Consider the following 13,181-nt stretch of genomic DNA (forward strand, 5'->3'; position numbering starts at 1 on the left):
CGCGCCCCGGCCGAGTCATTCCTAAGACTTAAAAAGTGGTCGGCGGCGCCCTCTCTTGGCTACGGCTGCATCGGGTCAGATGCAATCGACATTTCGTTCTGTGTACATTGTTACACAGAATGACAATACAAGGAAATTATTATTATTATTATTATTATTATAAAACAACAAAGCTTGCGATGAAAAGATGCTAGTTATTGGTGAGGAAACATAGGTACAGTAGTTGTTAAAGAGGAAGATATTACTAGTTCTAAACGCTAATTACAGAGGAAAACACAGTTTTTGGCAACAAATAACTTACCTTCAAGTGTAGAAAACATTGGTGCTAGTTTCTGACATTGAAGAAAAGCTAGTTCTCTGGTTAGAGGAAGCTGACGCAAGTTTTCAGGTAATTTATGGCAATAAGATAGAAATGCTAGTTTATGTCTATAACAAAGACACAGGTTGTAAGAGAAGATATGGCTAGTTCTTGACAATGCTATTTTTTTAACAAGAAGATGCTAGGAGTAGGGGAAGACATGGCTAGTTATTGGAAAGGAATACATCACAATTTGTTGGCGAGCGATAGCACTAGTTAGCTGAGAAAACACTGTTTCTTGGCATTGAATAAGAAGCTATTTCGCAGCGTAGAAAACACTGATGCTAGTTTTCACCTGGTTGGAAGAAGGTGACGCATTTTTCAGCTAATTCTTGGCCATTAAACAAAAATGCTAGGTTTTTTTAGGAACAAAATGATGAGATAGTGGTGTGAAAGGAAGGCATTGTTAGTCATTGGCGAAAAATAATGTTAGTAGGCAAGGAAAACACAGTTTTTGGCATCAAATAACCTATTTTTAAGCATAGAAGACTACAATGCTAGTTTCTAGCATTGAAAAAAAGTTAGCTCTCTGATTCGAGGAAGCTGATGCCAGTTTTCAGCTAATTTATGGCAATAAGATAAAAATGCTAATTTTTTTTAACAAGAAGACGCTAATAGTGGGAGAAGACATGACTAGTTGTTATAGAAGAATACATCACAATTTGTTGGAGCGCAATCACACTAGTTAGTCTAAAAAACACTGTTTCTTGGCATTGAATAAGATATTTTGCAGCGCCTTATAGTGCGGAAAATACGGTAACCGATTTTTAAGCATAGAAGATGACTATGCTAGTTTCTGGCGTTCAAGAAAAGATAGTTATCGGATTAGAGGAAGCTGACGCAGGTTTTCAGCTAATTTATGGCAATAAGATAACGATGCTAGTTTCTTTTTAACAAGAAGACGCTAGTGTTAGGAGAGGACATGACTAGTTGTTGTAAAAGAATACAACACAACTTGTTAGTGATGCTAGTTTTCACCAGTAAATAAAAGATCGTTTTCTGGTTAGGAGAAGGTGACGCAATTTGCAGCTAAATTCTTGGCCATTAAACAACAAGTTTTTCTGGGAACAAAATGACAAGATAGTGGTTTGAGAGGGAGACACTGCTAGTTGTTGGCGAAAGATAAAGCTAGGTGATGAAGAAGTAGGTCTCAAAACGTTTTTGTATAGGAAAAAAAACGCTAGGACTAAGTTGGAACTGTATTAGATGCAATTGTATATACTTCACAAAGAAACAAAATGTGACTCATATACATATATATATTTATATATAATGTTGAAATTTGGTCTTAAAATGTACGTATTAAATACATCAAAACAACCCAAAAAATCTTCTTCCCGATCAGCCACCTAAAAAAGTGAATCTTGTGCTAAATAAAACAAGTGCAAACGACTCACAGTGTTTGTGTTCCATTACGAAATATACATTTTGCGACAAGGTAAGTGCAAGCGCAGCTCTCCCCGTTTTCACGTTCAAGTTTGTTTTTTTAAGCACTTTAAGGTCTCATTGATTGTGTGAGAATACCAGTTTGACTAAATTACTTTTTTTAAACTATTGCGCAGTCACAACCAGCAAAAAAGGGTCGGGATTAAAAATAAAAGTATTTGATGGACATTAAAGGCCCTGTAAAGTGAATATATTTGTTTTCTTAGTTTTTAAATTTTTGATCATCATTCCTAAATATGTATACATTTTTAATGCAATAAAAGCGAGCATTTTTTTTCATAAGGCATAGCATTTTTTTATTATAAGTTGTTTTTTAATTTGTATTAAAAATATTCTTAAAATGAGCAACATTGCTGCCTTTCTACTATGTTGGATATGTATTTTTCTTACCTGAAAAAGATGTTTAAAAAGGACAAATACAAACAAACTAATTCTTTTGGATTTAAATGATTAAATCATAATCAAATCAAAGTTTTATCTTCGTTGTTTACTGTTTTATAAGAGAAAATAATGTGTTTTAATGTAATTTAAAATACGTTTTTAATATACTTGAAAATAGCTTAATTATCCGATATGGCCATTTTGCTTTTCAAATTTTATTGTAAAATAAATGATATCTTTAATTAATTCCAGATTACATATAATTTACTAATTTAATGGTTTTTTTTTCATGATGGACTAAAAAAACTTAAATTAATTGGTAAAAATACAAGATATTTTTGCAAAATCAGCCTTTTCATTTGTCATATTTTACCACAGAAAACATTCCCTAAAATTAATTAAATTCCAAATAACAGACAAATTTGCTTATTTTCATGTTTTAGAAAAAAATAGTTCCTAAAGTAATTTAAGGAAAAATACAATAATGATAATATTCTGCTATTCATTTTTTTCTTCTATTGTAAAAAAGTACCTGTAACATTTTTATTAAATATTTTTGAATATAATTTGTAAATTATTTTTTCAGAAATGTAACTGAGCAAAATGTCTGCCAAATCAGCAATTCTATTTTTGCCGTATTACTTATTCAAAAAACAATACATATTTTTGGTTCAATAAATTCTAAACACATACATTATGAAAATATGTTTTCAATTTATATAAGGAAAATTTTCGGGGGGGGAAAAGTCACCTAAAAAGAATATTACTATTGCATATTATATTTGATTTTAAGATAATTTAACTGGATTTTTTTCTGCAGTGTGTTGGCTCAAAAATATGTAACCTTCTATATGTCGAACAACAAGAGCTCTCTTGAGGAATTGAGAAGGGGTCTCCAACCTTTTTCAAGCCGAAAGCTACTTTTTGTAACAAAATAGCAGAAATGGCACTCAGTTTATATGCATTTTTAAAATATTAACTTAATGTTATCATTATGTCGTTACTATGTTAATGGTTGGAATCAGAGTTAAATAGACTCAACCACCAAAGATCATTTTACCATAAAATCACAATGACCCAGCACTGGTGTTCTATTTTCAGAACAGGTCCACAAGCACCTCAGCTGACCTGAGGAGGTACCCTGGTGCCCGCAGGCACCACGTTGGAGACCCCTGGAATAGAAAAACCTCTCATTCCCCCAAAAATATAAAATGACCTCATCATCCTGCACAACGAAGCGCTCTTTACAGGGTCTTTAAATGCGGTGACAGTCAGCATACATTCGTAAAAATATATTGTTTAAAACAGAAATCCAAATATTGCAAGTGCTCCCGTTTACGTCCGTTCAAGCCTCTGTTTCGGAATCAGAGTTTTGGAAATGAGACACAGTGGAGCTGTACCATTCAGCCGGTTCCTCGCCCTCTAGGGGGCGATCGTGGGTATTGTTGAGCATTTCCACAGCGGCTTGATGGAAAGGATGCTTGCGTTTTGTGTGTCGTCGCAGTGTGTTGCGTTCGGCGAATCGCGTGTGGCAGAGTTGGCACTGGTAGGGTTTCTCGCCCGTGTGGACCCGCTGGTGGCGCTGCAGCTCACCCGCCTCCCTGAAGCGCTTGGCACAGATGGGGCACACAAAGTTGCGCTGACCCGTGTGGATGTGCTTGTGTCTCTGGTGGAGTCAAACGAGGAAAGATTGTTTTTACATAAGCAAAATAATTATAATTCATGCGTTTGTTACCTCTCGTCTGGTACAAAATGCTGCAGCGAGGCTTTTAACATAAACAAGAAGTTTGATCGCATTGATTGGCATACATGCACTGACTCCCTGTCATTTTAAGATTTGTTAGCGTTGTAAAAAAAATTGCATGGACTTGGCCCATCATATCTTTCTCATTTAATTTCCCCCTATGTTCCTGCTTGGAGTTTTAACTAGGAAGCGCCGGTCTACTAGTGATCCCAAGACCCAATAAGAAATCCGTAAGCTTGAGAGCATTACCCATTTAAGACCTTGGTGCTGTGGAATGCTCTGCCCTCTGAGGTTCGATATGCAAACCCAGGGGAAGCGTTCAAATCTTGGCTTAAAAAAACACTTATATTCAATAGCTTATGAATGATGTTGACCTCATACCGTTGTCTTCTTGTCCTTGAGGGAGAAGTATGAGCCGGATAGTTGCACAGTGCATCAATTTTGATCATACCGGCACTTGGACCCGGTCAAGATTTTGGAACAGGGGATGACGTTTGTGTATTGACTCATGGTGCACGTGCAACATTTAATGTCATCCTGGAAGGGGGATTACCTAGTGCGCTGCCCCTTCTCAAGGTTTCTTCATTTTCCTTAGTCTTTACAACCCTTTGAGACTTCTTGTGATTGTTTGCAGTAGCTCTGAACTACAGTAGAGCCTGGAATACAGCATCCCCGCCTTACAACATTTTCACTTTCACAGCAACGGTACCCTTAACTGCATGGGTCATCGGGGCACCAATAAGGACACTGGACAGCCTACTCCACGGTAGAATTGCAGCCTTTTCCCCACTAATGTATACGAAATGAACTACCTCCCACAATGCCTCTTTGTCTCTTCATTCAGTTCAGTCTCATGTGCTTCGTAAACACTGAACATCAGGGATACAACACTATTCTTGTATCATCTTCATTTGCTATGGGTCCCAAGGTTTGAAGTGATGCTAAGGGAAGAAGCAATAATAATAATAAAAATAATAATTTCCTTGTATTGTCATTCTGTGTAACAATGTACACAGAACGAAATGTCGATTGCACCTGACCCGTTGTAGCGAGCCGATGCAGCCGCAGCCAACAGAGGGCGCCGCCGACCACTTTTTAAGTCTTAGGAATGACTCGGCCGGGGCGCGAACCACCGACCTCCCAGTCTCAAAGCGGCGCCTTACCATCTAGGCTACACAACATCGCCATTTAAAGGATTCTTATCACGCCACTACCCTAAACAAGTTTGCAAAATAAATATATAGCGACTTACTTGGAAATTTCGTTGCTGCTAAATTTTATTGCACTACTTTTCATTTTACTATTGTTACGATGCCATATTGTTACATTGCACTAATATTATGACTTGGGCCAGTTTCAAAGTACTATGATGAGATAAAGAAATACAAATAGGGAGCATACATAAGGAATAAGGCTGTGATCAATGGGCAATCTAAACAACACAGTCTAATAAAGCAGGGGTGGGAAACTGTGGCTTGTGGGCCACATGTGGCCCATCACCATCATGCTGATCAGTCCCGCCCACCAAACAAATAAGATGAAAATGACAAAACATGTATTTGTAAATAAAGTACTTCAATAAAAAATGTGGTTTTGGTGCCACTTTTGTCCCCAGTGTCAGGTATCGGATTTGAGACTAAAATCAGTCATTCCTTTTTTTTTCCTCCTAGCCCGGCCCATTTGCCAAATCTTTTAACTGAAACCGACCTGCGACTCAAAAAGTTAGCCCACCCCAGTTCTAAGACAACATTGCTAGTTTTTTGTGAAGAAGTTTTCTCAAAAGAAGACGTCACTTGTTTAGGCAAAATAAACTGCATTTTTTTCCATCAAAAAGAAAGCACATAATTCCATGCACAGATTTCAGCATTGAAGAAATTGAAGCTAGATTTTGGCGAAGAAGACGACAATGGTAGGTTTTTTTTGGGACAAAGAAAACTCTAGTTTCCAGAAAAAACGTCATTAGCCATTTGGCTCAGAAATGGACCTAGTTTGATGAGAGAAAACACAATTTTTTCTTACAAATTTTGGCGAGATTTGGCTTTGGTTTTCAGCGTTTAAGAAGGTAGCTTGTTTTCGGTGTGAAGAAGTTTTGACCAAAGACAAACGACAATGCCAGTTTTCAGAGCCAGTTTTTGTCAAAGAAATGGACTAAGATGTTGACGAAATATCAGTTTTTACGAAGAAGAAAAGATTATTTTTCAGTGTTGAATGAGTACTTTGTTTTTCCAGATTTTTGTTCCCGAGCTGTAAAAAATGACTTGAACGTAATTTGTGTCGACAGTTGCTGAACACAAACCTGAAGATGGCTAGAGCGCTTGAAGGCTTTGCCGCACTGCTGGCAAACATGAGGCTTCTTCTGTGAGTGCGTGATGGCATGGCGCTCTAAGTCCGAGAGGTAAAAGAAGATCCGCGGGCACAGCTGGCAGTAGAGCACCCGCCTGGCAGAAGGGTCCGAGGGGTCCGTAGGAGAAAGGGGGTCCAGTGGGTCCAGCAGATCCAGGGGCTCCATTTTCAGCTGCATTGGCGGAGCGGTAGCGCTGGAGAAGTACATGTGGTCATCCAGAGGTAAATGTTCAGAGTCCATCAGAGGGGCCAGGTCTAGGGATTGGGCGTCTGAGAAGTCGGGAGTCGCCATAGCGGCGGGTGATGGCTTATCACGCTCATTTGAGTCCTGATCTGCAGGTATGGCTTCAGTTCCAACAGCGGAGTCGGAGAGGTTTGTAGCGACTGAAGTGGACAAAGTGGCCAGATTAGAAACAAGGACACTGGCGGATCCACCTGGTAGCACCAGGGATTGGTTGTTCAGTCCCACAACAGGATGAGGCAGCGGGTTACCGGAGACCAGAGGAAGGGAGATCTGGGACAATTGACCAGTTGAGGGGTTCAGGATGGCAATAGGTGTGGTGGTGGCATCCCCAGAGGAAAGGAGGAGGAGCATGGGGGCACTGTTGGGGGTGACAGACATCGGAAGAGAAAGACTCACTGGCGAAGAAGGGAGCAGGATTGGAGCAGTGGAAGAAGGGATAGTATGGATCTGAACGGGCTGATTGGAGATGGATTGTCGAGAATCCTCAAGAGGATTAGTCTCAAAGTCTTGCGGGGTTGGAGACGGTGACTCGGCCATTCTCGACGTCATCACATCACCAGAAGGTGCATTTAGTGCATCAGACAAACTTTGTCCAGATTCTAAACTTAGTGAAGCAGGGGACTGCTCGGCATCACTGTTCTCGACCGGTTTCCTAAAATTTGCAACATCGACTTGAGGGACCCTGAGCCCGTCTTGGCTGAGGGTGTACGGGATGCCCTGGTCGTCGATGAGAAGAAGGTCCTGGCTGAGGACAGGGTAAAAGGAAGGCAGTCCCTCGTCGTCCTCCTCCACCACGTCCCGGTCCCCTTCGCCCTCGTATTCGTCCACCTCCATGATCAGCAAGCCCTCACACGAGTCCAAAAAACGTCCGTGCCACAAGTCTCGGTTTTCTCTCCTCTTGGGGAGACTCAAGTCTAGAGGCTCCCTTTGTTCCTCTGCCCATGGCAAGACCTTAGGAGATTTAAGACCGGGGCATTCCAAGTGTTCTGTCCCCAACTGCTGAACTTTTATGATCTCAGCATCCAAAATGTCATTGGTCTTAACAAAAGATATTTGGTTTGTTTCTTCAGAACTACCAACTTGCGAGTCTTTGGTGGGTCTTAGGTCGCTGTTGGGGTTCTGGCTCAAAAAAGGAATCACAATTTGGTTTCCAGAGGGTTTTCTCAAACCCTGAGTTTCATTCGTTTCCTGGGATTCGTAAGTCCCGCCCACCGCTGGCTTTCTTCCGTTCATATGCAGAGCATTCTGGTCCATGGGGCACTGCGGCAGGCTACCTGCCCGGGTGGTAACCGAAATTGCCACGTGCAAGTTTTGGTTTGGTTCCTTGCTCGGGATTTGGGACGATACGGCAAACGGTACGCCATTTTGGACCTGCGAGTTGCTTCTTGGCATGACTGTAGCCAGCTGAGCGTCCATTTTGGGTCAAACCCATTTAGACGTCTAGAAATTAAGAAGATAACAGCACATTAGTACAAAACAGTTTCGCGTTCACAACTTTTGAAATGTCTTGTAAACATGATAACCATGGAAACAAAGCTTGCAATTATCAGGGCATGACAATCCTCATGAATTAAAGTTTTAAGAACAGTTTACTTTTCAATTTGCTGTTGTCATCACAACCACCATTTGCATTCACCCGCTACTCCACTATACCAACTCAGGTCACGTAACACCAAAGGTAGATAAAATATAAATTAGTCCTTAAATGTCGAATATTTTTATCGTGATTTAAACCTTTGTATGTATGTTATAAATAAGTTGTGCTTTGTTATTTCAAGGTTTTTGACTTGGTACAAGGGCTTTGTAAATAATGACCACAGGTTTTGATCCCCCTTAGGGCAATTTCCCTTCGCTATCTCCTCCTCAGAATGGATTCATGTCATATCCCGGGGTCTACTGTAATTTTCTTGTTTCCACCTCATAGTCTACCGTTTGTGAATTGAATTGTTAATAACTAATAACTCAATGTCTCGTGTACATATCCGTCATCCTGTACGTTTTTGCCGTACTAAGTACGTTTATTATGCATTTTAAGACATGTACGACGTACAAGAAAATCTGTATGGAAAAACACAAATTTGTCAATGATGGGTACCATCTGGTATACACCGACTATCACAAAACGGCAAATCAATCAAGTCAAACGAGTTCGCCGCGGTAGCCTCTATCTCGGTATCGTTTTGTTTCGTTGTATACTGTGCGCATGCATCCGCCGCCTCGGATTTCATGTAGTGAAAGGAAGTCCGTCTCTTTTTAGAGAAACGGCTTTTTCGGCTCAACTCATTAAAGAGCGCCGGCTCTCAAACCGCTCACTTGCTCTGATCCATTATATTACAAATTATTATTGTTGTATAAAGAAGTTAAGAAAAAAAGGAAGTATAAAAGGAGAAAATAAAAAAAGACAGGTTTGTGGTTATCCCTTTAATCAGTATATTACCAACAATAATATAATGCAGAAAATGAATTCACAATTTGAATAAGAAAATGTATTATTCTACTAAATTACATTTGCAAGTATTTTTTCCTTCTACAGTGAACGTCCAAGCGACTTAATTTTTAAACTTTTACTATAATAAACCTCATTTATGTCGAGCAACTCAGTATCTCACAAAAAATGTTAATTAACAATATGTGTGATATGATGAAACACATGTAAAATATAACATGTTAAACTACATAAATAAACACGTTTGGGGGAAAAAAAATATGGTGTAAGATTATTTTGTATTTTGTAAGGGAAAATAAAACATTTTGTAAGGGCATGGAGCCCTGGAGCTTGACAGGTATGCATGTAATGCAGTTATTATCATTATAACACGGTACGATGGGTACCGACGTACGCCGTCGTAACACGAGGACACGTGAATGTGGGTCAAGTTAGTGAGCGAGATGCTAATGAGCCAGTCACGTGACCTCGCCAAACTACACGCGCCGCTATCAAATGTGACGTTCACTGACACTCGGTTAAATTATGAAACACGTTGAAGGGGGGGGAAGAGAAAATAAAATCTTCAAGGGTAGGTGTGGGAGGAGAGGGGGGAGGTTGCTCAAGCACACCGCACCTCGCTTTTACTTCCTGATCGGAGCACACGGGGTAAATAAAAGGAATTTGATGAAAACATGTAAAAATAGTAACGACGAAAAGAAAGACGCCATTACGTATAGTCCAGGGTCCGAGCTGTCAGTGCTCCGCGATAAAGGGGGGATAAAAGGGGGGGATTCGAACCCGCGACATCGCCAACCGGCCATCAACACCGAGGCATCGAAAAGCGTGCACACGAGTTAATATTTACAATTCCTCGATGCAGGAAGAGAAACCGCCACCGCTTCTTCCTCGAACCTCCAGCCAGCCATTTTATAAGCCGAGGGTTCGAGCAGGACAAACTTTACGGTCGCCCCCCTTCCTCCCCTCCTCTTTCGAAATCCCCGTTGCTCTTGACGACGCTTCGGAAATTCATTTTGAAATAATATAAAGTATTTTTAAAAAGACAACGTGCTCCACCCAAATGCAACCGCCGGGAAATGGACTGGCTTACCCGACTGGCGGTCGCTTCCGGAGGACCAAATATGTCTGAGCCGAGTGAGGGTGATGCTGGCTGGGGCTCCGTGAGGGAGGGGTCGCTAGTTTTCGAGTGGGGAAGGGGTTGCTATGGAGGAGCAGAGATCGTGCTCAGCCTATTAGGCACTTTAGATGCCGTGGAACCCGCAACCTTGGTGATATTTTCGAATCAATTTAAACTTTCACTTGAATTTTTAATTTTAAAAAAATATTACTTCAGTACTCAAACAGATCATTATTTAATCGAAAAAAATCGAGTAATAATTTGTTCAATAATCGGAACTTGAAAACACCCGAGCATACCCGAACACACCCGAACGTGGGGCCAAGTGAAATGAGCGGCCATTTTGGCTAATAGGGTAGAGACGGTTCGAGGTCAGGGTTGAAAACTTACTGTTGTTTAGAGTGTTTAATTGCCCCTTTCCTTCAAAATAATTGGCCCCGAGAAAGTAATCATCAGGGGAAGTGAAAGAGGAAAAACGCTGAGGATAACAATCAACCAGAAGAAGGAAATTATGCCAAAATACAAAAATGGCGTACGAGTGTCTGCCATCCAACTGCTGTTCAAAGGTATAGTAATTGGTTTAAAATGTTTTATAGTCTATCTTTATTATGTTCAAATGTAGTGTGTGTCGTTCAAAGTATTAAAGAGTTGGAAGTGGAATATTTTCTCTTATTATTGGAGCCGTAAGGAATTTGGAACTTTGCTACCCTCTGCTGCCATATACTGGCAAGTGTCATCATTGCAGGCCCAATCATCTCTTTGATGATGCGTGTGCAAATGCATTTCTTAAACAGGCCCAAATAAACTCTTTATTATTCATCTTTTGTGGTTGGCATTTGGACTTTGCCTAAGGTAGGCCTTTTCTTACTTTCAACATTTCCATGCTACACTGACAAACTGCAGGGACAAGCCTTAAATGACCTTTGGCACTCCTCCCAGCCCCCATTCCCCGTACCTAATGTGCTCTGCATATTACATATTCCCTATATTTTTATTGATGCTGACTATATTTTGTGTATTATTACCCAATGCAACATCTATTGCAGTCTGGTAATCCTAGAAGGGGGATTACCACTTGTGTGGCCCCGATTAATTTCCTCATGCTGAGGTTTTTGGGTTAAAAGAACCCCTATATTTTTTTTTCCACCACAACTATCTGCTTTAATATTAGTTTTAGCAAAGCTGTTCAGGAAGAATACGTTAAGTAGGAGGAATGGGGGGGTTAGAGTGGTATGAAGAATGACTTCATGCTCATCCAAGCGTATGGCTCTCTAGTTGTTATTGTTTAGTTTCTTTTTGTTTATGTTGCATGGAAAGTACGAGCGCGCCTACTTCAAGTACTATACAGTCCAAATTCAGACTACATGATTCAATTGTTTGTTTGTTTGTACATGATTCAAATTGAATCTTTTCTTCCGGCGCCGTCACGAATGGCAGCCACTCCAGCAGCTCCCGTGTTTTTTTCGATTGTTCTCGATTGTTCTCAGCTCAGGGATATTGCTGGAAATGTGAATTTCCCTTCGGGGATGAACAAAGTATCTATCTATCTATCTATAGAGTGCCCCTGATTATAAGCCGCACCTAGCACATTGTTTAAAGGAAAACACATTTGTACATACATAAAATGCACCTGACTTAAAGCCGAAAGTACCCACAAGGAAATATGAGATATTGACAAAGAAAGACATTACTCAGAAATAATTATAAATAAAAGAAATTAATAATATATGGTACCTTAATCCCTTCATGTTCAGATGGCCCGCCGGTAGGGCCACCGCACTTTTGATAAACAAATATGTGTCTGTACGATGTCACCAGTCACTGAAATACGTCATGCCACAAATAATTAGAAATCTAAAACTCTTGGGATTCAGGATATGTTGACCATTTCAAAATATACCCATAAGAGAAACATCCAGATCCGTCTGAAACATGATACCGAGAACTATAAAGTCGGCCTAACTCACCGTTGCGTCCCCTGGCCGTCTTCAATTGATTTGAATGTCCCCAGAAATGGCTTAGTTACATCAAGGACAATCCATAGATTCCAGCCGTGTAAAATATTTTTTCCAAAACACACGATAATTAGATAGATAGATAGATAGATAGATAGATAGATACTTTGTTCATCCCCGAAGGGAAATTCACATTTCCAGCAGCATCCCTGAGCTGAGAACAATCGAGAACAATCAGAAATAACACGGGAGCTGCTGGAGTGGCTGCCATTCGTGACGGCGCCGGAAGAAAAGATTCAATTTGAATCATGTACAAACAAACAAACAATTGAATCATGTACAAACAAACAAACAAAATATTCATGTTTCAATAAGTGGAGTGTTAATAAAATTACCGCAGATAAATAGAAATCCGCCTAAAACATTTCTGCTTCATTGGACGTTACTTCCTGTAATCAGTTTGTTTCACCACATTATTTCCAATTACAAATAAATAGACTTGTAAAATGATTCCCAATATGGTAGTTAGTGTTTCCTATTTTGATTGACACCTTTTCCAAGATGTGGGTCTGTTCATGCTAGTTTTATTCATGAACAAAGCGCAAAGTTACATTAAACTTGCGTCTTCCTTGACACATACATTTCACCTGCACGGGCGCCCCTGTTGGCCATTAGAAAAAATGCATTAATTAGCCGCATCGTTGCATAAGCCGCAGGGTTGAAAGTTTTGGGGAAAAGTCCTAATATTACAGTAACTAGCTAAATTTTTTTGCATCAGTGGGGTGGAAACTTATTTCAAATTACTTGGCGATAAAAATTGAACACAGGTCAAGTTGCACCAGAGCGTAAAATACATTTTTGGGCTAACTCGCCACAGTACATATTGTTTTTGATTTACGCATGAGTTCCATTCCTACGCAATAGATTTACCCTGAATTTCAGCAAAAGTCGGATTGAAATTTACATCAAAATACATAGTAGACAAAAGCACACGAGTCGAGCCGCACTAGAGTTTAATAATCATATATTTTGCAGGTTGTATTTCAAGTCAATAGGGCTTGGTAAGAAGTTGAATTTATTTGAATAATTCTTTTTGAAAGTCGAATTTGAAATGCTCTTGTTTAGTGGAATTTTGCACTTTGATTTG

At 40.0% G+C, this 13,181-nt stretch overlaps 1 protein-coding gene across 3 annotated transcripts; it reads right to left on the reverse strand.

Annotated features, from left to right (window-relative positions):
• Positions 1 to 1,608: 1,608 nt before the first annotated feature.
• LOC148372284 (uncharacterized) lies at positions 1,609 to 10,138 on the reverse strand. 3 transcript variants are annotated; one of them, XM_088326938.1, is made up of 3 exons: positions 10,053 to 10,138; positions 6,226 to 7,956; positions 1,609 to 3,851 (listed from the first exon to the last, which is right to left on the reverse strand). In XM_088326938.1, the coding sequence occupies exons 2-3, from the start codon at positions 7,930 to 7,932 to the stop codon at positions 3,531 to 3,533; spliced, it is 2,028 nt and encodes a 675-aa protein (XP_088183064.1). In that variant the 5' UTR covers positions 7,933 to 7,956; positions 10,053 to 10,138; the 3' UTR covers positions 1,609 to 3,530. The 3 variants fall into 3 exon arrangements, with proteins under 3 accessions (XP_088183064.1, XP_088183063.1, XP_088183065.1); XM_088326937.1 differs by lacking the exon at positions 10,053 to 10,138 and adding an exon at positions 9,810 to 10,038; XM_088326939.1 differs by lacking the exon at positions 10,053 to 10,138 and having other exon boundaries at positions 6,226 to 8,167.
• Positions 10,139 to 13,181: the final 3,043 nt, after the last annotated feature.

Source organism: Urocampus carinirostris, chromosome 2, assembly GCF_059441175.1.
Source record: "Urocampus carinirostris isolate Australia breed hairy pipefish chromosome 2, RoL_Ucar_1.0, whole genome shotgun sequence".
NCBI classification, from domain to species: Eukaryota; Metazoa; Chordata; class Actinopteri; order Syngnathiformes; family Syngnathidae; genus Urocampus; species Urocampus carinirostris.

Coding starts and splice junctions, on each gene's coding strand:
- LOC148372284 (XM_088326938.1), bottom strand. CDS start 7,932: ATGGACGCTCAGCTGGCTACAGTCATGCCAAGAAGCAACTCGCAGGTC. Junction 3,852..6,225: donor AGCGCTCTAGCCATCTTCAG/GTTTGTGTTCAG, acceptor TGACTCCACCAG/AGACACAAGCACATCCACAC.